This window comes from Marmota marmota, unplaced genomic scaffold (assembly GCF_001458135.2).
Source record: "Marmota marmota marmota unplaced genomic scaffold, marMar, whole genome shotgun sequence".
Taxonomy (NCBI): Eukaryota; Metazoa; Chordata; class Mammalia; order Rodentia; family Sciuridae; genus Marmota; species Marmota marmota.
In genome coordinates this window covers 8,504,403-8,530,955 of record NW_025999960.1, presented here as the reverse complement: position 1 = coordinate 8,530,955, position 26,553 = coordinate 8,504,403, and the positions used below count along the sequence as shown (strand labels likewise).

At 35.7% G+C, this 26,553-nt stretch overlaps 1 protein-coding gene across 3 annotated transcripts in view; it reads right to left on the bottom strand.

Annotated features, from left to right (window-relative positions):
- Pdzrn4 (PDZ domain containing ring finger 4) overlaps window positions 1–26,553 on the bottom strand; it is a 367,112-nt gene that overhangs the window by 7,520 nt on the left and 333,039 nt on the right. For all 3 annotated transcript variants that reach the window (XM_015493232.2, XM_048802552.1, XM_048802553.1), the window contains 4 exons: window positions 15,892–15,990; window positions 13,371–13,433; window positions 6,785–6,886; window positions 2,468–2,584 (listed from right to left, as the gene is read on the bottom strand). In XM_015493232.2, the coding sequence (XP_015348718.1) occupies window positions 2,468–2,584; window positions 6,785–6,886; window positions 13,371–13,433; window positions 15,892–15,990 (381 nt within the window). The remainder of the gene's footprint in view (window positions 1–2,467; window positions 2,585–6,784; window positions 6,887–13,370; window positions 13,434–15,891; window positions 15,991–26,553) is intronic.

The following is a 26,553-nucleotide window of genomic DNA, read 5'->3' as shown; positions in this document are numbered from 1 at the left end:
TCATTTGTTAAAAACATACTGATTTTCCTCAACAATGGTGAGGTGCTAAGTAACTCAGTGAGACCCTATCTCTAAATAAAATACAAAAAAGGGCTGGGGATGTGGCTCAGTGGTTGAGTGTCCCTGGGTTCAATGCCTGGTACCCACCCCATCACTACCACCACCAAAAAAAAAAAAAAAAATTACTGATTTTGGTTCTTCTTTTTGTGGTGCTGGAGATTGAACCCAGGGTCTTGCATGTGCTAGGCAAGTACTCTACCACTGAGCTATATCCTCAGCCTTAGGACATATTAATTTTAAATGTTTTATTGATAACAAAGTTATAAGTGATCATAACTGACAGTGGAAACTTCTTGCAACCTCTGGCATCTCTGACTATAAGGTCACAATAGTATCAAATGTGTTGAGGTCTGCCTACTGTGCCACAAAACCCTCAGACATTATTGATATCATGTATTTGAGTTTATCACACTAATTACAATGATATTTTTCACATATTTTGTGACGAACTGAAAAAACTACAGGAAGACTAGTTTTTTTTTTCTTTACATGCAGTTGAAGTACTGCAGTCAAATTATGCTAAGGGAGATGTTGCACAATATTTCAGTAGTAGCCATATGGGCCAGGAGAGTATGGAAAATGAAACTTTTTCATATCAGTAGGCATATGTATGGTTAGATATTTAATTTTAATTGAATTCCTTTTTCTTTTGTTACTGGTCTATGAATAATGGGCAAAATAGTTTTCCATTCTCAGATCTAGAATTCCTGGCTTCTAATGTAATGTTGCTCTGTCATTTATCATTTCCCTATGGAATTATTACAGTGACAGGCAATGTTTCTACCAAGACATTTCTAATGTAGTATTATTGTTTATAGGGGCAAAAGACTTTTAAAGGTTTCTGTACTTCTCATCATTTTTCAGTTTCATGGTGAAGAAAAATTTCCACACAATAAGAATCTAACCTCAGGGACATCTAATGTTACCTCAAAAGACCTAACATTTGTATTACGTCTGATGAGTAGGCAGCATTTGACACCATATCACTTCACCTGGGCAGGATTTCTCCCTTCCCTTTTTCAACATCCTCCTGTCAATTCTGTATCAGGTCACATTTTGTATCCAAGAGAGAAAAAGCCTGGAGCGAGGACTTTCTTGCTTACAACTAGCAACTGCCACCAAAAATATCTTTATTTGTGGCCAGTGTTGAAGTCATACATAAAAATTTCAGTCTGTCTCACCTATATTGAAAAGCAATGAACACAGTAGCAGAGTCACTTCTGAGCATAAACTGCAGGCTGTGTGGTAGCCAAGGAGCAATGGTCAGCACATGAGTACATCACACATGGCTAGGCAAATGTGTAGTTTGAGATCTGATGATTTATTTAATATATGAACATGCGCACCCACACGTTTGTCCTGAGATGTTAGCATGTAAACACATTTCATTTTTCAGCTGGGTTAAGTTACAGAATGTTTGTTTCATGTGGTTAAGCCTATCAGGATTTTTTAAAAATTATTTTTAGGAGTATTAAGAAGAATTAATATTTAAAATAGGATGATAATTAAACAAAGCAGAAAACTGAGATTGAAGTGGTAACAAAATTACATCAAGCAGATGAATATCATGAATTTAAAAATCTAAATTATTTGATATTGGTTTTATATAGTGAGAATGTAAAAATAATGAAAAAGATGCCAAGCCTCACTTTGCCATAGCCACTCTGTGATCTTTACTATTGATTAGTCATTTAAGAACAGAAATTCTGTCAGTTTTTACAAAAAATGTTTTATTTTTTGCATTCTGAGTATTCAAGTGTGGTACTTGGAACGTAATAGAAACTAAAAATTTTTGTTAAATGAGTGGGTGACTTTAAGACCAAATGGTATCAAAATCTCAAATGATGTCATAGAAGATGTTGCACAACGTGTCAACAGCAGCCATTGGACCAAAGATAATCTGATTATTCAGGGGTATACAGATGTAATCATGTCACCAAATATGCAGATAAGATTGATGGCTTATATCTTGTCTCATTATCCAATAGTCATAACCTAAATATTCAAACAGATACATTAACATTGTGAAGTTTAAATATTACTTTTTGAAGGTTTGCCTCATGGGATATAGTTCGTCTCCAGCTAGCCTATTAGCAAGCAGCTCACGGTTTTACTATAAATTTCTGTAATTAGGTTGAAACAGTACCTGGGTCAACATTTGAATACTATTGTACTCTATTAACAACAGTCTCTGAGCTTCCCAAGCTAGAAATATTCTTAACAGAAAAAAAAAAATGTATTCCTTCGGCTTCATTTGAGATGATCATTTGCTCTAAAAAATTACCATTACAGAGATGTTTGATCAAACCCTTAGATTGTGTTTTTTTTTCCCCTCCATTTATGGTTCTACATTTAAATAAAGAACTAGCAACATATCAAATGCTGTCATTCAAATTGTTGGCCCTACCTGCTCCACCTCATTGGCAGTGTGCTGCATTGCTTCATTATGCTGTTCTTCCAACATTTCTAAGTTTAACTCCTCTAAGAATTCATTCCTTTCATCTTCCAGCCAGCCTTCATCCAGCTGCAAAAGAATATATTAGTACATTATATTATGTTAGTGAGAACTCATGCTAAAATAGGGTAAACTTAAGTGGCGATGCCTGACCAGTTCCTTTTATCATAATGATTCTCTTCAGAATACCAGCCTCCTATAGTTCACCTCTCAGAAAGAAGAAAAGGTAATACAAAAAAATAAAATTGGATTCTTTTATCCTTTCCTGCAACAGTGCTACAGATTTTCTCCCATAAGTGAGTAAATCTCACAGCATAGAACATTACCTTCTTTCAAAATGTATGAAAAGCATACTGCATAATCCATAGCTGTCATGCTCATTACTTCCAACAGTCCCTGAGTTGAAAGAACTGCAATGATACTAATAGGACTATGGGGCAATTAGGTGCTTTTTTTCCTTACAACAACCCCCAATAAGATCATCTGCAAAGTCACCCCACAGGCTGATGTAACCCTCATCCTGTTTTTGTTGTTTCTTTGTTTTTGTTTTTTACTTTTAGACGGGTAGCTCCCAAGGTAACAAGATAGTTGACAAGATGGAACTAACATCTATTTCATTTGTAAATAATGAACACGAAAAATACATCAATGCTGTATCATGTCTGTTTGTTTATTTTCTCAGGCACTGGGTATCAAACCTAGGGCCTCATGCATACAAAGCCTGTGCTGTCTCACTGAGCTACAACCCCAGATTCCATCCTATATTAACTCACTTTTGAGGCTCAATTACTAGAAAAAAGACTTGTTGATGGCAGATGAAACTGTGTATAGCATATAGAGCTTTATTTGTGGGTGCAAGATGCATACATTCTTGTGGGAATCTTACACAAATGAAACTGAATAAATGCTTTTGTCTCCTCCACAAAATGAAGTGAAGAGTTGGTGATTACCTTTGCTAATATGATTGGTGTTGACAGTCAATACAGCTAATTTGCCTCAAAGTGGATTTTGGAGCTGGATTACATAAATTAGCTGTCTATAGTTATTAAATGAATTAGGTTATTGTCAAAACTCTGCTTTACTCTGTGTTACAAAGAAATGACTTTCTAGTGAGCAAACATGGACAATAGAGTGCTTTCACCAACAAACTGGTAAAATAAGCTTTTAAATTGAATTGAACTTTTAAAACTTTAAAACATACACAAACCTGAAAGAGGCTAGAGTTGTAGATCAGTGATAGTGCTCTTGCCTAGCACACATGTAAGGCACTGGGTTCGATCCCCAGCACCACATGAAAATTAATAAATAAAATAAAGGTATTTTTTCCATCCACAACTAAAAAAAATTTTAAAATACAAAATAAACCTGTAAGGTCAATAAAACCTCATCAAAAAGGAATTAGCATGTATGTATCACTTTCATTAACAAGAAGGCAAATCATAGATTTTGTGTTATCTATTAAAGACCATGTAGAACAAACTTTAATCCAACTGGAGCCAAAAGTATGGACACAATTTTGACCCTCATTTATCTTAATATGGCCTGAATAAATTGACCTAACTGCACTCCACTGACTTTGATATGCAGATGAGCTATGATAATCATGCTGACTAAAATTTTAAATTCAGTCCAATTTATAATTGTCCAAATTTACATTCTGTAATCCCTTTTAAGTGTCATGAAGCTACAAATGCCAGACTCTAAAAGAAATTACTTAAAGCTAAAAATGTTTGCTTTTCATGAACACAGCAAGGATTTTTTTCTTTAATTAGTTCAAAACAAAAATATTTCCTAATACTGATATAGTGAGTGATGGAACAGAGTCTTTTGAGGTTTAAATGAAGTGGTAAAAAAGGTAAAGAGAACTAAGTAGAAATTAATGATTCCCTATTACTCTTTTCATATGGGCTAACCCTATACAACCCTGAGATGTCATATATAGTCAGCACGCCTATTTTAATAAACTTCCCCACAGGCTGGGAAGTAGAGGGAGATTCTTCTTGCTGGCTTCCTTTCCCTATTGTATTTCCCTTTCTACTTAGACATTCATTCACTGCTGTCTGAGTCTAATGCTGCAACAGAGATTGGCATCCCTCTTGAGCTGAGCTGCAGGAAAGGAAGAATTGTCTGCATAATACAGTGGGGATCTGTCTGCACCAGAGTGGACAATATGTAACATTGCAGAAAAAGGAACAATATACACTGTCTCAAAAGTAGTGGCTACAGGTTCCTATGAGAACCCTCTCTGCCCCTATGTCCTGAGGGGAATAGGACAGAAAAGCAATATCTTTAATGGTCTGAGGAAGAAAATGGGCAGGAAATGAAAGAGAGGTGACAGGGAATGAAGGAAATGAGTTATTTAAAAAATATTGCACAGATGCACAATACTGCCGCTAGCAACTTTGTAGATCATTTCCAAGAATCTAGCGAGTATTCGAAGCATTTTTAAAAAACATTCTAAAAGCACACAAAATGCTTCCACATTCTCCCTGAATAAAATACACATGCAAAAAAATGCAGTGAGATATATTAACTTTGAAGGGAAAAATGGGTAATATAAAGACAACTTTTTTTGTTTCCTTCTTTTTTTGGGGGGGTAGTGACTTTATATCATGTCTGCTTAAATTGCATTTTTAAGGTGTATATTTTCTTTGCTGATTTCTCTGGAAATCTGATTTTCTTTAGGCAATTAGCTTCTTTTCAGTGCAATGAAGCCTTCTTTAGGATCAATGAGCTAATGCACATCCTGATTTTGACAGGCAGGGTAGCATCCTATGGAGTCAGAGGACCATCTTTGATCAATTGGGGAAAGTAAGTCTCATTTGAAAATTCATTCTCCAATATTGATTCTTTTGAGGGAAAGACCAGGAGTGTAGCCAAATATTCAAAGATGCCACTAGTTCTGCCAAGCATATGTATTCCATCAAAGATTCAGAGGATCTGGTCCTGTGTCATTAATTTCTATTCTTTTCATAGCCCATTATGGCCGTTATGCGGCATAGTTTAAGGAAATGCCTTTAGTTATAAATTAATGAGTTTCTCTAGCAGTTACACAAAAAGGGCAGGAAACCACCTTATAATATAAAGATTTCTTTTGCACGACTGAGTTCATTTCAATTTACCATGAATTTCACTAATATTTAGCCCTTTTATTCTGTTCTTTTTTCAAGAAAATGTGATCAGTGAGATAACAGATTTGAGAAATTTCCAGGTAATTGTTACAGTCTCATTCATATTTCAAAAATTCATTACCACCTAGGCAACCCAGCCAGTTGTGTGGGGTCACTTCCCTACTCCTAAGACCTCAGGTGTGTGACTCTATTCTGCTCCAGGCTATGGCCGACTTTTATGAGAACCATTTAGAATGGTCAAGGGCATAAAGGAAATATATGTGGAAAGGGTGATCTTTTATAACCACTATATTCAAGTCAGGACTCAGTCTGACACTGAAATACACTTACTCAATGTAATTTATAGATAGTATGTAGTTACTGAGTCTGAAAAATATCAGATCAATAACCTAAGAGACAAATGGCGATATAACTAACTTCACTCAAACTACTGACAGATGGATAGAACGGTGACAATGTATTGTCCTTTCTGCATTGTGGTGGGATATAAAAAGGATATAAAAGGAAGTACCAATAGTACATTTCTTCCACCATTACCTCTCCTTTATTTTCATGACATCTTCTTCGGTAAAGATATAACAGAATTCCTTTAGAAACATCAGATTTTTGGTTGGACAAATGTTTCTGTCATATCGAACTTGGAAAAAAATTCAACTACTATATATATGGAACACACCAAACTACATAAAATACCTTACATGACAGTTATTAGATATGCTAATGTTCTCATTAGAGATTCTTTCACCATACCTTCATATGCCAATTAAGTATTTTTAGATGGGAAGCTAATGTGAGGATTCACACAAAATTAAAAATCATATAAAGTCAACCATTTGTGTGACTTCATTTAAAAACTGGCAAATGGAAAGAGAGAATAATGATTCAATTTTGTGTGCTTTAAATATCCTCAAGTGGGATATTTAGCTGGTATTCTGTATAAGGCAGTCTTCAATGTATACTTTTTTTTGGTAAAGTTGGTAAATTAGAAAAGATCAGTCTTGGTTGTATTTTGTATGCTTGGTTTTACAGGTATCTATGAGGTTGATTTGATGTAGAATAGCAGATAATGATTGTAGTTTCATCCACAAAGTCAGTGAATATCGAGTACAGTCTGAGGACTTTTGATCTCCGTTCTGACCTGAATCTCTGGCCTTGCAACAAGCAGCACGATTCTCTTACACTCATCACTAGACAGCAATGCCACTGCTTCTTCTCGATTCTGGACATCTTCCCCATTTATCTAGAAAACAAATGAAAGTGGCACATTAGTTTCCATTTCTACAATGCTGCGCACAATAAATGGCAAATATCAGCTCATTTATGGTAAATGTATGGACAATGAAGCTCACACAATGGGCTCATCTTCAGCCCCTCCGTGGAAAGTGCCTTCACTCAATTATGCGCTTACTGTAAGAGCCATATCGATCCCTGAAGGATGGCGGACATCAGAGGAAGCAGTTATGTTCATAAATGTCCAACCTGCGCCCTGGCAACATACATCTAGCAACACAATTAACCAGCCCCTGACAGGTGACGTTCATCTTTCTCCGCTCAGAGTAATGGAAGTGTCACTCTGAGATAATAGTGCTGGGGGAAGCAGGACCGGCAATACCACAACTGAAATCCGTCATCCTGCATGCTTGCTGTGAGCCAATTAGAGGGCTGCAGTATTATCTCTCACCAGGCGATGCTCCCAAGCCACTGCTGATTGCATTTTCACTTAATCATTTCATATTTGTGTGTGGGTCTGACTCAGATGCCCAAACATCACTCAGGGTGTATCTCAGTGCTTAGCTAATCAAAAGGAGAAACTCATCAGTAACCTCCTCATCAAAACTCCAGCTCCTTTCTAAGATTTCCTAACCCTAAACTCATGCAATATCTTAACTATACTTCAATGTTTTTAAAAATTAACATAGAATAAATTTGACTTGTTAATAAAAATGGGGGAAAGAAACTGATCTTCAGTAAACTTTAAGCTACACAGAAAAGATGCCTATGGCATTTGAAATCTGCATTTTTACTTTTTCTAAGTTCTAAAGATAGAGTAAATTAAACATCTAAAGTTTGTATTTTAAACTAGACTTTCATGGTCAAATGTATTTAGCTTTTAGTTTTTGTTTTACTATTTAAAAATTAAAATCTTATATTAAATGTTGAATTTCAAGACAATAAAAATTTTCATATCTAATATATAATCAAAAGATATGAAAAGAAAATTTCATATATTTTACCTGACAATTATTAAATTATTTCAATAAGAGACATATGGAAAATATGGCTGCACTAACCATTTTTTCCATAATTAATATCCTTTAAATAAGGATTGCTGTGTAAAACATTAAGTAGACTACTGTGGTTTTCCCCTGTGAGACTCAGGGATGCTGGCTGAGGAAAGGAGGATAAACACAATGATTAGGAAGCAAGGAATCTCAACTTTAGACCACAATTATGGTCTTTTTTAAAAATAAATTTATTTATTTTTATGTGTTGCTGAGGATCAAACCCACTGCCTCAGAAGTGCCAGTCAAGCATTCTCCCACGGTGCCACAATCCCAGCCCCCATAATTATGATCTTTATTCTTAACCTCTTATCATATGTTTAAAAAGCACACAATCCTACCCACATGTTACATCTTCTCTGACAAATGCAAATACCACCTTCGTTTCTTGCTTACAATGTAGACAAGAAAGCCAACTTTTACAAGTTTCATGTGCATTTTTTTTTCAACCATAAATAAAATCTGTCAACCTAGAAAACAGGATCCATGATCCACAAATGGGGAATAATGACAGAAAAGGGTCTGTTGTGGTTTTTTTTTTTCTGATAAATGTATCAGAAAAGTTATGTATGTATTGAATCCAAGGTCTTTTTTTTTTCTCAAAGATAAATTTGGGTCTTCATGGATTCTACTGTACCTCCTCCATTCTATACTGTCTTATTTTAAAATAATGACTATGATTTTTATTCTCTTTTACCTTGGAGGGCTTATGTTCACTTTATAATAATTCTTTTAGTAGTATAGCTGTAATACAATTATATGTTTGTCAAACATGAACCTAATCATTTCATCTCCTCCCCACTATGGGCACATTTTGATTTTAACTGAGCTGAATGATTTCACACAAGTTATCTTCACCTTTTCTGTTTGAAATATAATTCTTACTACATTTCCCCCTGGTCTCCACTCAAAAATGAACATATGTCCCCATTCTTCATCTAAATTTCACTTGCCATCAATCTAAATATTCCTCATTCATATCAGTCTAAAGTTGTTATTATGTTTGCTATCTTAAAATACATATAATAATGGTACAGAAGGTTGTTACAGAAGGTTTAAATAAGTGATTGGTACAAAAAATCGTATTCAATGTTGGTACACATTAGTATTGATGCAATTATTATAGTTATCACCATTTATACTTTAATTCTCAGTAAAGGCAAGACTCTTTCCTTTTATTTCTTGTTAAACGAAGCAAATATATTCATAAACAATAATTAAATCCACAGCACTAAACATGGTTCTATTTAGAAAGATATTTACCTTCTATTTATTAACTCTTAGCCATCAGGAAAAATATGGTTTTCTCTTTTCAGTCCCTTTCCTGTTGGTATTCATCTTTCTCCTCTGAAAACTCCTCTGGAGAGCTTGGTCTCCAGTTCTGCCAATTAGTCCTAGTTTTCATTTGGGGAGGGCTTGGTGCAGATCAGTTGTTGCAGAAACACTTATAGGCAGAATCATACCAAGGATGAAATGAATTTGCCTCAGAAATATGGCATTAAAATGTAATTTACTGTTTTCTTTTTCAAAATAAGGAACACTTTAGCCAACTGGTTGGTAGATCCCATTGTACTCAGGATTTGGTTTCATGCCCAAACTGATATTAAGGCAAAAAATGCAGACATGTGTTTCAGAAGATTCCTCTCAAGAAATGAAAAGCTTTTAGGAATGGTACCACATAGAGCCTCCAAACTTCAATTTCCTGTGCTCCTGAAAAAAATGGCTTAGGGATTCAGGACTGCTTGTGGGGAAGTTGCCTAGAAGACCCCACACTGACATAAAGGTGGAGAACCTCACAGCAAGGGAAGGAGACATATGGCTAGTCAAGTCTCTTCTCTTACAATTTTAAGCAGAGAGAGAGAGGAAGAGAACCAAGAAGGAGATAATATGTAACTTGTTTTAATAAATGAGGGAAATATTTGTGGATAATATATATCTCAGTTTACATAATCATATGTAAAGATTAGTTTCAAGATGGGTATTACTGTTGTCTTAGGAGAGATCTGGGAGTCAAAAATATCACTTTAGGCCCAATCTCCTGCATGGACATGAGAGAGAATGAGCCTAAATACTTAGAAATGGTCTGATATAGTTTCTCTGCTTATATGTATCAATTTTTGTTTCCTATATTATTGTACCAGAGGTTGATTGGTGACTGAAATTCTTGGCACCCAACTACCTACAGAATTTCTTAGGAAAAATCAATAATCTTAAGTAGAAAAGGAAAGATTTATTTCAAGTCTGTTTATATTTTAATATGGAGAGAAAAGGGTGAGTACAAAGTATAGAGATGTAGATATTTAAAGAACACCAACAGGAAATAGCTATTCATAGGGAAGAAAATTCAAAAGTAGGAAGAAATTCTGAGGATAAGTTTATGTGTAGCACACAGAAAGGGCTCATCAGAAGTCTCCATATTCCACTGTTGAGTTCTGGCAGAGATCTGTCTGGAAGTAATCCTTCGGTACATGTCCTACTTCCTGGCCAGCATGAGACGGGGCTGCTTACATGGAGTGTTACACACTTACCATGCCAAGGAGAAAACAGGACACAATGGTTTCTTCTTGGGAAAGCTGATAATTTATTTCAGCATTTAACTCTTGCTTTCTAGCTCAGAAATACTTTCTTTGGATGTGCAATTTTGTAAGAGGACTTCCCTAGGATAATTACTGTGGATGAATTTGACACAAGTTCTAGGCAGTGGCACAGAAACAGAACCATCAAGAGCTTGCAAAGGGAAAATACATGAGAACCAACAAGGTTCTCATGAAGCTATCCTAAGTGTGAGTACATGTGATGTTGTTGGGTGAGGTCATCTCACAAGCACCTGGTGTGCCAAATGGAAAAAAAAATCTTAGCTACACACTAAGGGCAGGACCATAAACTGTGCTCTACTTAGGTCATTGTGAACAGAAAATTAGAATCCCAATTGCTCTAAAGAGATTCATTTAAATAAAAGCCAGTCAGGAAACCTCAAGGATAAGGAGTAAATCCTCTGTTTCCCTCACTCTCATTTCCCTGGGAAAGAAGTCATTAATTGTTCATTACATGGTATCCCATAATCTCTCATCAGCCATATGGGAGCTATTTGTCTATGGGTACAATTTTGTCACAGTTTTACTTAATATAATTCCACAAGCACCCTTAAGACATTGCTGCCTATGTGCGCAGATAGAATTGAGTTCTAGGCTTTTTAATGTGACATGTATTTATTCATTAAGTGTGACATATTTGTCACAGAATATAAAGTAATCAGGCAGCAAACAACACTTTATCAATCCTGCTGTTGTTTCTTCAATGAACCAACTCCATTAAGGAATGTTTTATTATCTTGCAGATTTTTCTTCAGAAATTTATCCACCCACAATATAGCTGAGACTCTAGAAATGTCAAAACATTGTATGTATGTATGGAAAGGTGAATTTTATTTCTAAAATGACACCCACAGGACTAATTTTAATCACTGTGTTTGTGTATCTGGTTAGCTGGAAATTAGCAAAGAAGTCAGGTGAGAAAATAATAGGAGGTGGTGGTGGAGAGTAGATGGTGAGAAGAAGTGGCAGCTGGTGACAGCCAAGAGATCAGTAAGAAAAATGACAATATGTAGACTCAGTATATCCAAATAGGGTCATTTAATATCAGGGCACAAAATGTCCTACATGTTTCAGTCATTGAGCATTTTATTTCATTATTGCATTGTGTAATGATTGCTGGGTATAGCATGACCCTGAGCATCAAAAGGTAACATCATTTTTAGTATATTTAATTGGAGATGGTAACACAATGAACAGTACATTTTAAATTATTTTCAAATTTAAAAAGTGAGCATTTTAAAAGCTTTTGTGCCTGGATGATACACTAAAATGGTACTCTTAATTTCTCAATGAGGCTGTTCAGGTCTTATTTATCCTATCATCCTTTCAACTGAATAGCTCATTTCATTCATTGAATTATTCCTGTGGATTGTGAAAGATGATGCAAATATGATGGCAAATAAGACTATGTCTTGGTTTCCTGGTTCACTTTTTCTTCCTGTGATGAATCCAAAGACAGACACAATTCCCTTTTGTTTAACTACAGGTCACCACTTACCATTCTCACAGAACTAAAAATGATATACTTCAGAGATTCTCTGCAAACTAGTGGGACCCCAAACGATCATTAACTCTTTATCCTTAACTAATGGGAATCTTAGTAGAAGATTTTTTTGATGAAAAGGGAGTTCTGCTACAAAGAGGAAAAGAGAAAAAGAAGTGGTGGGATTCAGTGAGTGTCCCCTTGAAGAAGGAAGAGAAGAAAAGGCTGCAGATGCACAGCCACATTATGACGGTGTCATCCTGTATTGTGACCCTCTATGTAAACTGATGTCTTCCTGGGAGAGGTTGCCCAGAATGCTTGGAAGCAACTATCATAATTTTGAAACTGAGATTCTCCAAAGAAACATCCTCTGGAGGTCCACATACAGCAAGGAGAAACAGAAACTGTGTTACCCCAACTAGAAGTTCTGTTGGGTATTTTAACAGTGTGTATTCCTTCAACTTGCTATTATAGTTGTCCTCTCTCATTTACAGTTGTGATTGACAGTGAAGCTCAACCTAGAAGGACCTCTGTTTTCATTTGGGGGTTGATGGGGACACAGGAGCTGGGGAGCCTGTGTCTTTCCTGCATCCACTCTTTATGGGAGAGGACTCTGAAGGGATGGAATATGTACAGGCAGGTTTGGAGCAGAAAATCAAACTTTTGTTATTCCTGATTTGCCTGGAATTTTCTTGACAGTCCTGCAATCTCTATGTGTTCTGCTTATTGTCTCCTCATTAAACTGATATTTAATCACTTTCTATATTTTTCACATTTCTATATGAAGAAGAAATTGTATTTCCTGACCCCAGAAACTCATTAGTGAGTGGTTGAACTTTCTTTAGATGTGAAAACTTTCATTTAGTAAAGGAACATCTGGATCCAAGTTCACCTAATTTATTCTAGACAAGGCAGCAATTGTTACTGCTGATGCTGCTAGAAATAATAGCCACTAATGGTTATTAAACACTTTCACACACTGGGTTCAGCATTTTTCATGCATAATATGTGATCTTCACAACAATAATAGGTTATATAATTGTTACCACTTTCTAAGATGTGAAAATGGACTTGAAATGAAAGGAGGTTAAGTGATGTGCCCAGCCAAGCCAATGGTGGACCTGGGAGTTGAAGTCCAGGAATCCCACTCCAGAGATTGATATTAACCCATTAATTATTATCTGATAACTCTTAAGAAATGCTACCATCTTTACTTTAAAAATGTTCAAATGGTAGCTTTTCTATTTCATAGATGTTAATATACAAAAGCAAAGACAAAATCTGTTCTCTAATGTTTTATAAGAAACATAATAAAAACTTTTGGGTAGACAGTAGGAGATTTAAGGAAATAACCACACCACATACTTGCAAAATTCGATCCCCTTCTCGAATCCGTCCATCCTTGGCAGCGATGCTATTTGGATCTACCTGAAATGGAAAGGATATACATCTTTAAAGGGGCAGTCAGTATCCACCCAAGAACTTACAGATTCAGTTTTAAGTTCCTGGTTCAAAATTCTCTATTGATTTTTGACAGAGTGCATGTTGTATTTTTATCCATCAAAAATTACTACTCCTAGCCAGGCATGGTGGTGCTTACCTGTAATCCCAGGGGCTCCAGAGGCTGAGGCAGGAGGATCGATTATTCAAAGACAGCTTCAGCAATGGTGAGGTGCTAAGCAATTCAAGGTCTAAATATTATATAAAATAGGGCTGGGGATGAATTCCTGAGTTCAATCCTAGGTACCAAAAAAAATTACTAATCCTAAAAATGTAAATAGACTATTTTAGAGTTAACAATAATAAAATGAAGTGGATTAGAATAGAACTTGATTTGAAGACTTTTTTCTCCCTCCTTCCATCCATCCCTTCCTTCTTTCTCTTCCTTTTCCCCCCACATTCATTCATTTATTTCTGAATCTCAGTTGTCAGATGGTCTTCAGCTGACATGAAATGTTAATGTTAGGATTCTCTGGACTCAGGAAATTTTCTTTCTACTAAGTCAGTCTTTAAATCCTGCCCTGGCTGTCTTAGAAAAGCTGATAGTTATACTATAAGTCTACATTTATTAAAGGGATTTCTGTCTCATAAGTATATTAATTTATGAAGGGATTTATAACCTATCTTGCTTAAGAAATGAAAAAAGAAATCCTAGCTATACATTTTATTACTCAGTACCACTTTACATATAGGATCAAGTATTTTAACTGTAAACTATTTTAGAATAAATAGTTATTTAAAGGTCTAGCAAGAGTGTATCAACATTTTAATGTGCTGAACTTGAGTGATGACTTACAGTTCACTGGGGGAATTCCACCTAGCAGATTTCTGATGGTTTCAAACTATTTACTTGGCTTGTTGCTTCAAAGCTTTTTTCCAAGCAAAGTATTTCAAATGTAGCCTGAAGTTGATCCAGCCTATCCAGATCTTTAATATTACTTTCTTATTAGGGGTGCCACCTAACAACTGAGTCTTAAGTGATAAATCAAATACATGCAACTATAATTATATAGAGGAGGGGTAAGAACAACATTCCTTCCAAGTCCATATGCTCAGTTCCTGTGGTTTCTTAATCATCCCTGGAAAGTGAAGCTTCAAATCTGACATTTAAATAATAGAGACTTATCGAAAGGAAGTGAGGGATCATCAATCAACTGTATCCCATTTAAAAGCTATTCACAATCTAAAACTTTGTCTTCAAAACTATAATCAAACTAATTTCAAACTCTTAACTTTCTACCTCTGTGCTTATTACAAAAGATAGTTCAGTAGGTATTTCTTTTACTTGCTCAATTTAATCAGAGGGATTGTCATAGCTTTACATTTGAAAGAAGTATGTAGATCAAATATTCTCTGGAGCATTTTCCATCGGAATAGCCAGTCAGCAAATTCTTTGGAAAAATGATAAATAATACATTCTACATTTATCAAGCTGTGTAGTTTTTCTGAGTTTGTTAATTATGTGATCACTTTCATATTCTAAACAGCTCTACAAAAACAATAATATAAAGATTGTTGCATTGAATTTCAAGTTGAGAAAGCTGAAGCTTGTCATGTTAGGTAATATTTTCAGCACCATGGCCATGAGAACTTGGAACAACATGGAAGAGCAATTGTATCTAGTTTGTCTAACTCTTGAGTACTTTTCTACAGGAATATAGATAGATAGCTTCTACACATACACACATACACACACACACACACACTTTTATATGTGTGTGTTTGCATGCTGTGTGTAATTTTCAATCATATGTAAATATAGTTTGTTTGTTTTTTTAAAAAAACTCCATACTTTGCTATTTCTCATAAAATGATCTTTGGAAGTTTTAAAAATATCATCGATGGTAATAAATTTTACTGGACACTTTTTCAAAATAATTAATTGCAAATGTTTTTCACCTTTAGTTCCTCACTTCTTAAAAGTGATTATGGGATTGAATAAAACTGATAGATGTGCTCCTTGGGTATTCAAATTTATTCATCTCATCACTAGAGTAAAAGACGTGATTATTGTGAACATTAACTTAAAATAATTAGCTAATGCTATTGTTAACAGAACAATAAAAGAAGCAATGGAATGGAAGGACAAATGTTTGCAGATCAAAAACTTTGCTCCACTCTCTGCATTCTTATGAGAATTTATTTAAATTTACACAATGTTACTACTTTCACACTTTTCCTTGCTGGGATTCTATGGTAAAAGCATCCACATTAAACAAGCTGATAATAATTACATTACTTGGGCAGCATAATTTACTTTCCTAATTGAAAGTGACAGTATTGGAACTTGGCCAATGCTTCACATTCAAGCCTTGCAAGGATTTTCTCATTGTGAGTCCTTTCATTTCATCCCTCCCTTTCCTCGCCCCCTCCACAGCATTCTTACCTCGCTGACATAAATGCCCATGTCTTCTTCATCATCTGTTCTGTAGCAGACTGTCAGACCAAGCTTCTCCTGACTGCTAACACGACACAACTCGACCTCCTGAGAGAACAGCACACAGAGCGACATTTATCTCAGAGAAATCTCACAGCAGAATGGAGAAGGCACAAATATTCTTTGGGTCACCCTGGGAAGTTTGAATATTACTGCCCAACATCCGAAATTAACTCATGTGACCCAAATTATCAAAATTTACCTTCAATGTGTATTTCTGAATATTCATCCCAATGTTACATATCTCCATTGTGAAGTTGTTAAATACGAACATTATGTGATTTTTACATATTCATGTTATTGTGAAGTTGGAAATATGTAAAGTCTCAAAATGTTAAATATATATGTATATACAAATTATCAATCTATAAAATATTTGAGAATATCAAAGTAGATAGCAAAATCTCCTAAAATGTGTTTTCCTTTAAAAAAAACATTTAAGTAAAATAAATTTAATAAAATAAATTTAAATTAAAAAAAAAACTCCATTGGACACATTCCATAAGTTCTTTTGAGTTCTCTACAATGTGACAATAAGCAAGTATTTCATGAGGTCAGGTCAAGGTTTTCTATTGTTTTATAAAAACTCTCACCCTTGGAAAGAAATGGGTTCATCCAGGCTGAAGGAAGAGACATCAACAGTCATATGGGGCAGAGGCAATGATTCAAAATGCAGCAGTAAATGAACATGAAAATACATTTACTGAAATACATGGCTAAGGGGCTTGAAATGTCAGACCTTAGATAATGTATACTGAATCTATTTCCTGATTTATGTTCAGTAAAATAATAAAAAGTTCAGTGTATTTCACTTTTATATAATGAAACAGACTTGTACTACTTTCAGAAGCAGAAGACTTCAGGATAAATCACCTTAATTCCCAGCATTAAAACACAAATTGATGCTCTAATCATGGAGCACTTGTTCCTATTGGATGAAGACTATATAGTAAATAATCAGAAGAGGAAGGACAAAATATATTTAAATTGGAAGTGAAGTCTGGATCTTGTTCCTGGGACTCAGCTCTGAGGGAATTATGCCTTTGCCTGTGTTGCTTCATGCCCCTTCTCCATTGCCTGCAAGAGGCATGGTCTTGATGCTCAGTAAACGCCAGGAAGGTTGCTTGATTTTACTTCAAAATATTTTCTACTGCACATTGCATTTTACAAAACAACTTTTATGGAGTTTTTCTTTGAAGGGAAATAGATTTGTGTGTGTGTATGTATAAAGAAGATTACTAAGTTTAACAGTAAAGTGCTACGGTCTAAATGTTTGTGTTCACAAAATTTATATATTGAAACTCAAATCCCAAAGTGAATTTTTTAGGTGATTGGGGCCTTTGGGAGGTGATTAAAACATAAGGATTGAGACTCCATGAATACATTTAGTCTCCTTATGAAAGAAGTCCCAGTGAGCTAGCTTGCAACAAGCTGGGAGAATGTGGATTCTAAAAGGAAGTGAGCCTTCACCAGACACCAATATGCTGTCATGTTGACTTCCCAGCCTCTATTTCTGTGAGAAATAAGTTTCTGCTATTTATGGGCCACACTGTTTATGCTATTTTGTTATAGTAGCCAGAATGGACTAAGACATAAAATATACATTAACTGTCGAGGATCTGAAATGGTTATTTAGCAAACTATTTGGTAAATAAAGAAGATTCACTTCACTTCAAACAAGAGGATATTTTCTAGAACATTTTGCTAAATTAGAAGAAATAGTATCCCTTTCAATTTTTGTGTTTCAGTGAAGTCCTTGTCATTGGATAGTGACCATTTATTTTAAAGATATGCTATAAACTATGTGTAAATCCTTAGGGTATTTACTATCATAGACTCCAGTGATCCATAATTTTCACAGCTAACAGCAAATAAAACTAAATTTAAGTCCTCTATCCTGAGACAAGTGCTGCAAATTAGTGAAATACATGAAACTCTGAAGAACTCACTTTTTGCTGGTGGGCAAAGGTATTACAAATTATATTAGTGGTTAAAAAGGTTATGGTGTATTCTGAACAGTCACCAAAAAAGGTGAAAAAAATCCCCTGATATAGATGAAGAACAGTAAATAGTAACATGATTTGGCACCAGAAACAAATATGTACACACCAAGCAAGGGTCTTTTAAAAACTGGCAACAATTAATGCCTCCAGAGGGAAGGAATACTTGAGTAAACCTGTATTATTAGGAAGGAAATACAGTGACAGAAGAGCTTCCATTACAGCAACCAGGTATGCAGTTAGTAAAGGAGCCTATGATTCCTCAGAGACCGATAGGGAACCTAAATACTCCATAAACAACTGACACTGGGCTTTTAAATCAAGGCAAATAAGAAGCTGTAGTCAAAGTTGAAATCCATTGACTTTCAATGTCCTGCTGTAAACTCACAGTATTGTGGGAAGACATTTTTGGAAGGGAACGCTCTTTTGGAGTGTTTTTTTTATATTCTCAACGTATGCCTTGATATTGGGGTTTGTTTAGTAGATGATTATCGTTTTTTTTGGCAATGCAATAAAATGTATCTATTAAAAAGAAAAAAGCAGAATCTACCCATAAGGCTTTAATATTCCAAATCAAAACTTCTATCTAAGAATCAGAGGAGAAAGGAGACTAAGATCCCAAGGTCAAAATAATTTTTCAATATTCTCATCTTACCTAAGTAAAACTCTAAAACAGGTCTCAATGTTATCTACCTAATGTTTGTTTTCGATACCCCTCTTTTAAGACACTCAAAACCCCTCTTATGTGTAGCATCTTGGAGTTTCTGAGGTCTGCTTTTCTGGGTAGAAATGGTAAAATGGTAGGTTTTCCATTTTACCTATCACCTAGCAAAATCTGGCATTTGGCATGGGCTTTCATTCTCTCACAAGTAGCTTTTGAGAAATGATTGATAAATAAATCTCTTTTAATAGGATCATCATTAAAGATCACTTAAAATGTGACCGAGCAGGTTTCAGGTCATACTAATATAGGTTGAAAATACAAAGCTTAGCTCAAAGGACTGAACTTAAATTGACAGAATTTCAGGAAGTGAGGGACCCCCAAAGTGAGATCGTCCTGACCTCACAAAATCCATGAAACACCAGTCCTCAGTACAAACTGGCGTTTCTTTCTTCGTCTGAAAAGGTCTCAACTGCCGCACATTACATATTGGTACATCGACACACAGATTTTAGAATCAAAGTTCCTTTAGTTCTATGACAAAACAACTTATAAGAAGATACCTGAAGCCCATTTGTTTGTCTGAGGCAAAGGTGGCTTTCCAGACTCTTATTATTTGAAAGGAATTTTACAGCACAGGTTCAATTAAGTATTCCCTTCACAGTGCACACAAGCCCTGACTTCTGAAGAAACAACCTCCTGGTAATAGAGAATGTTTTCCCTAACAACTTTCATACTTTTTCCTCTGTCACTAGGAGACTGTTTGATGAAAAACATAAAAGTGAAATGCTACCTCTGTACATTTTCTCCATGGAGACAATTCATAGGCATATACAAATCAAAGCCAAGCCTGTGTGGATGGCAGTGCTAACCACCCATAAGTCATCAGTGACTGCAGTGGAAAAAAATCACTGCACACACCTGGAGAGAACACGTGCATTTGGACTTAAATGGGCTTCAAGATGCTCTGTTCTGAGAAAGTACATAAAGACACACACACACACACACACACACATCAAATTATGGTATCTAATCCTGCAAGAAACTGATTATATGTAGGTTGAGGGTGGAGTAGAGGAATAAAGTAAGAATAACTTGCTGATAAACAGCCTTCTAATCATAGACAAGAATGGGATTTTAACTATGAGATATCATCTCACCCCAGTTAGAATGGCTATTATAAAAAAGAAAGTGATAAATGCTAGCAAGGGTGAGGAGAAAGAAAAACTCTCATACACTGTTGGGAATGTGAATTAGTATACCTGTAGTGGAAAACAGTATGGAGTTTTCTCAAAAAACTAGAAAGAGAATTGCCATGTGATCCAGTGGCTTATACAAAGAAAAGGAAATCAGTATGACAAAGAGACATCTTTACTCCCATGTTTATTGCAACAGTATTCACAGTATCCAAGACATGGAATCAACATGGGTGTCCATTGATGAATTAATGTATAGAGAAAAGGTGGTATATATACATTAAGAATGGAATGCTGTCGTTTGCAACAACAAAGATAGACCTGGAGGTGATAGCATTAGGTTAAGTAAACAAGGCAGACAAAGGAAAGCACCATGTTTTCCTTTATATGTGGAAACTAAAAGGTTGATCTCATAGAGAGAATAGAATGGTGGTTGTCAGAGCCTGGGAAGGGAATGGGGTGAGGGCATGGAGAAAGGATGGTTAACACACACTGGGGTGCAACTAGGTAGGAGGAATAACTTCAAGTGTTCTAGAGCATAGTCAGACTGTAGGATAACTATGATTGAATAATATAACAATAATTGATTGATTTCTTCAAAACAGCTAGTAGAGAGAATTTTGAATATTCCTAGGACAAAGAAATGACAAATATCTGAGATGACAGATACATTAATTACCCTGACTGGGTCATTACACATTATATATATATCTTGATATAGCATACTGCCCCTCATCAAAATGCATAATTACCATGTTTCAATTAAAAATAAAAATGTATTTATTTTGAAAAATGAGATTTTTGTATAAATCAGCTATACTACGAGTGCTATGGAATTTTTATAATTTTTATGATTGAGATTGAGGAGGAATAAAAACTTAAAAAAACAAACAAACAACTTTTACTTTCTAGACAGGACTGTCTTGATGGAGGAGTTTACAAGGTTTGAAGCTGCCTGCAATGGGTTTTTAAACAGAATTACTCCCAAACTCTAAAAAACACCACCCCATGCCATGTAAGTTTTTCCTCTGGGTGAGAAAATTCAGAGGGAGCAGGCAATAATCAAGCCTGAACCAGAACTAAGCAGGACAGTTATTTATTACATGAAACAAGGAAGAAAGGGGATTATTATGTCCATATCTTTATTTTTATTTCATTTATCTTGCTGGTTTTATTATAAAACAACATATGCATTGTTACACAAGTTTAGTGTTTATAATCTATTATTGTCCTACATTTTTTTTTCTTTTTGGTACCAAGGATTGAACCCAGGGGTACTTAGCCACTGATCCACATCCCCAGCCCTTTTTAATATTTTATTTAGAGACAGGGTCTAGCTGACTTGCCAAGTACCTCGATAAACTACTGAGGCTGGCTTTGAACTCTCAATCCTCCTGCCTTGACCTCCTGAGTTGCTGGGATTACAGGTGTGAGCCACCACAGCCAGCTGTCTTACATTCTTAATGTTGATTAGTAACTAGTGAAATACCATGATTAATTGTTCAAAGAAGACATTTCTTTAAAATAAAATCAAATTAAAATGTGAAAATTTTAACCCCTACAGATAAGGGAAGCCTAGATAGTTTACTATAGAAGGATTGCTTCAAAATCATTATCCCCTGGATAATTAAAACCAGGTAACATACTTAGAAGGAAGTAAATAATAAAACTTCTGGAATACCCAAACGCATCTGACAATGGTGCTCCAGGCCCACACATGCTGCTCCAGGTATTATTCATAGCAAGTGGCTGCAACAGTAACCAAATCACATTTTTGTAGAAATATAGGGTGAAAGACAAAGCTCTTGTCATGTCTCTTCACTAGAATCCTTAACCTCAATCCCTTATTGAACTATTTCTGTTTCAATGGTACTGCTCTGAAATATTGGCAGCCTTTGATCCTCAATTACCCATTCTTCAAAATAGACTTAGAGAATTCTTCAGGAAACAGAAATGGGTGAGCTATGGCTTCTCACTGTGGGCTGTGGATCACTTTAGGAAGTGAGAAATGACCTATATCGAGTGGCTTTCATGCCATAATAAAGAAAAAAATAATAATTCCATCTATACTGTCAACTGAAGTAGTGGATTCATGCTGCTGGTTATCAATAGTCAAAGTCATGAATTTTGGACCAGTAATAAAAATGTGAAACATAAAATTGAGATAAGTGAAAAGGGGCCCATTACTTTTATGTCATTACTTCCACTGTGACAACTAGGAACTCAGACTGACCCTGCGGAATCCAGTCTTGGGATGGCCTCTCTACAAATATGCTGTTTGAAAAAACAAACAAAGGCATACAAGGAAACCAGAGAAAACCTTCTGTTTACACTGGATGTGCCCCCACCTAGAAGTTTTGCTTTTTGTAACCTTTGAGGAAATTGTAATTTCTTTTAGATAAACATGTAGTTTACATTTGCAGGAATCCAGAAAACCAGTGTTTCTCACAGTTGAGTCTTGAGCTTTGATTGAACATTAAAATGATCATTTATTATTTTTCTTGTGGTGTTGTTAACTATCCATGGCATCTGTGATGAGGTTTTGTTCCTCTCAGGTTAGTTTTTGGGGGTTCTCCAACAATATAGCTTAAGATGCCATAAGCAATATGCAGGAAAGACTATGCATAAAATATAACTTCCAGAGTTGGTTAGGTTGTAAAATAGCGATTTTAAGCATTTGAGCTCATTCTCTGATGAGCTCAGATACCCATGTATTCCCCTTCCAGCACCTTTGCTCTCCAGCTAGACCTTGAACCTGTTGACCCTTCCACTTTTCATTATGAATAATTGCCTCATACCCTCACCTCGCTCTTTACATGACTTTGAATCCAGAGTTATGCATAATCATCTTTTATAAAAATTTACCACTCCCTTGTTCTCATCTTTCAGAATTTCACCCAGAAAAAGGTCAATTGCAGTTAAGCCTAAATATTCACTTCCTAACATTCCCACCTCAGCAACTTGGGGTCCTGGAGGAAATGCACACCACAGTGACCAGACTGGTAGCTTTCACTGTATGTTCATTCAACAAAACCCAAATGGGCAGACAATGCTGCCCTAAAATCACGCCATCATACCATACTTACCGTATGTGTTAGTCACTGTGACCAAATACATGGGAAAAAAAAAAAAACCCTAAAAGAATAAAGACTTAATTATATTTATTTTATTTTATTTTTTGGTACTGGGAATTGAACCAAGGAGTACTTAACCACTAAGATTCATCGCCAGACCTTTTAATTTTTAATTTTTAAATTTTGACACATGGTCTCACCAAATTGCTTAAGGCCTCAGTAGCTGATGCTAGCCTCAAATTGTGATTCTCCTGCCTCATCCTCATGAGTTACTGGGATTACATACTTGTGCTACTGCACCCAGTGAAATATTTATTTTGGTTTATGGCTTCAGAGGGTTTGGTCCATGGTTGCTGGCTTCATTGCTTTGGGCCTGAGGCAAGGCAGAACATTATGACAGAAGGACATGGGGGAGGAAAGCTGCTCATCTCATGGCATCCAGAAAGCAGAGGGAGAGCAAGGAAGGGGCCACGGATGATATATACCTGCTTCAGCACATGCCCCTAGTAACCTAGAGCCCCCAACAAGGACCCACCTCCTTCAGTTTCTATCACCTCCCAACAATGCCATCACATAATAATTCTATTAGTGGATTTATCCACTCATGAGGTCAAAGTCCTCATGGTCTGACCTCTTCCCAAAGCCCCACTTTTGAACACTGCTGCATTGAAGACCAAGCCTTTGACACATAAGCTTTTGGAGGACATTCCAGATCCAAACCACAGAACCTTTTTCCCACTTTCTTAAACAAACAAACAAAACAAACATCATATATTCTCTTCTTTTCTCAGATTTCCAACAAAAACTGCCCACTCTTAGTTGATAACCTCACTTCATTGGACTATTGGACTACATTTTTGCAGTTAGATAGATCAATATGATCTCAACTTGCCACTCTGCCAGACTGGTATTTCATATCCCGTTTCTCTGCAACTCTGCCTTAGTGTCTTTTCTCTGTTCAGGCTTAAACAATCACCCTCTTTCATATTTCATGGAGTAAGAGGAAGCTTGAGATGTAGATACTCCATTCCCTTCAATCACTGTATCAATCTATATGCACCCTCTATGTTGTCTTTACATTACAATGCAAGACAGATCCCAGTTCTATCAAAGGAAAATACCTCCTTCATGCTGTATAAACCATTAAAATTTTTTTCAAGAATTTATCTCATGAAATTATTTATTCTCTTTCCTGTATCATCAGTTTTTTCTTTTCTTATGAGATCATACCCATTCGCTTTCCCTCTCTTTCTCTTACACACAAATGTACACACACACAGGTTTTGGGGGGACATTCAAGATTCAAATCACAGTATTTGTAAAAAAGTAAAGTGGAGCCATTATAAAGGAAATAACTCAGCTATATTTGCAATTTAAAAGCCTACTAGTAGCACAGTGGGTGAGTTAGAGAGGTTAAGAGAGAAGAAAGTAAGTTGGGAAAGTTACCAGTTCATGTGAAAGAAGATAAGGGCTTGAACACATGCAGTCATTTCAGTTCTTAAACATGCTTCCTATTATTTTCATTTTATAGATAAGAAATGAGGCTCAGAGAGGGTTAAGTAACTTGTCCAAAGTCATTCAGAAAGTAGAGGTGGGATTCAAATTCTAGATAAAGGACCACACCTGGATTCTCTAGTTTCTAATATTGCTTTCTCACATTTCAGATATCAGTTCAAGTGCTCCTGCCAGCATGGCGCTCCATCCCTTTACTCTTTCTGAAGTCAGGCTCTTGAAATTCTCTCTCTATCAAGATTTCACTGTTGCTTAGTAACTTCTTGACAATTATGATCATTTAATTTTCATCCTTTTTTAATTAACAGATTTAGATTTTGTTAAGTTGCTTACATTTTTAATTGTTTCATTTATTATTGTCTAAGTGGGTACTTTGCTGTTCTGTTTATTATTGTGTTCTGCAAGCCTTACATATAAAACTAAAAAATCTGGTTCTTTGAGGACGGTGCCTTGTCCTCTTATCCTTTGCCTTTCTAGTACTGGCATAGTGCTAGGAGCTTATGAGCAGCCCCAGATGCATTTGTTGGGTGAGTTTTCTGTTGCAGAAAGGTTGGATAGGGTATAATCATGTTTGCTATATTTGTACTGCAGTGTAATTGTATTAGGTTAAGTAGAAGTCATTCAGAAAGCTCTATAAACAGTAGATGTGACTTAGTCTCATAAACTCTACCAACAAGAAATTAATAAATGAACTATAAAGATGAAATAAAAAAGTTAAGTTATTTATTCTAAGAATCCCACTAGCAGTTTCTATCTTCACTTATTCACTCTACTCACTTATTTCCTTAGTGCCCACTATATGCTAAAGGCCACGTTCAGGTTTGGAAACTTATCACCAAATATTATGCTAAATGCCTTGCAAATAATGCCTTGTTTTATTTTATAAAAAGCTAATAGGCTACTATTATATTATAGTGCATGACATTATATTTCTCTTGCAGAAAGACACCTCCTTTCTCTGTGCATGTGTGTGTGTTTAGGGTTGATTCTAGCTCCAGGAGTGGACATTTGACCTAGATATTAGCCAATGAGTGCATGCTTTCCCCAAGATATGGTGATCATTTAAGAATGGGTATAAGATCCACTTCAAACCCATCAAAATTGGGACCAAGACTTATTAAAACTATTAGGAAAAGAAATTTGCCTTTCCTGTCACACTTGAATTTGCAAGAATGTAGATCGGGAGTAGCTCAAAGCTTAATCTTGCCACAATATATAGAACCTAAGGATAGATTCATAAAAGAAGAGTAGTAATCTAAAAGGTAGTGATAAACCGAAAGATCCAGGCATATCATTTGAGCTCCCTGGATCATGTAATATCTGCAGCAGTAAGACATTAGAATTTTTAGTTAGGAGAGCTGATGAACTTTCTTTCCCCTAAAGTGTTTGTTTTGGGTCTTCTTTTTCTGTGATCATAGTCCTAATTGATTTTGGTGGATGTCATAAATTTCATTTTGTAGATAAGGAAATTCAGAGCCAGCATTAAGAAATTTACTTATGGTAACTTGGCAACTATTTTTTAGAATCCCAAATTGAATGTAGGTCTTTTTTTTTAACCCTGAAGTTTAATTTTTTCAATACACTCTTCTAGTCCAAATGGTCATCTAAGAGTTCATACTCTAGATGGAGGCTAAAGCCTATAATGAACTCCCTCTGGTGCAGGGGGTCATGTGATGAAGACAGACAAGATGAGCCACAAAAGGAAAGGCTGCAGAGAGAAGCTGTTGTTCAGTGGACAGGAGAAGCTCAGGGTGGCTGGAGAGAATTTGGGGAAGTCAAATCATTTGGGGTGATGCTGGAGTGGTAGGTTAGCACCAATTTCTACAAGTCCCCATGGCCAAAGTTCTGGGTACAAAAGGGAGAAGTAGTAAATAAATGGGAATCAATCTTTAAAACACAAATCCTTATAAAATTAGGACTATTGAGAGAAACAAAGACTTGTTTGTCTGGTATTCAACTCAGGCAGAAGCATAAATTTCTTCTAATTTATCTTTAAAATTGACTAAATTTTAAGGAAATTAATATCATTATAATTTTTCCCTGGAATTTAAAGGTAATGTTAGACACACTTCATCTGTCTCTCTCTCTCTTTTGTAAATGGGTTACTTTGCTGGCTCTTCTCTTATTCTTTAATTAAATAATGCTCACCTGGGATGACGGGCTGGGAT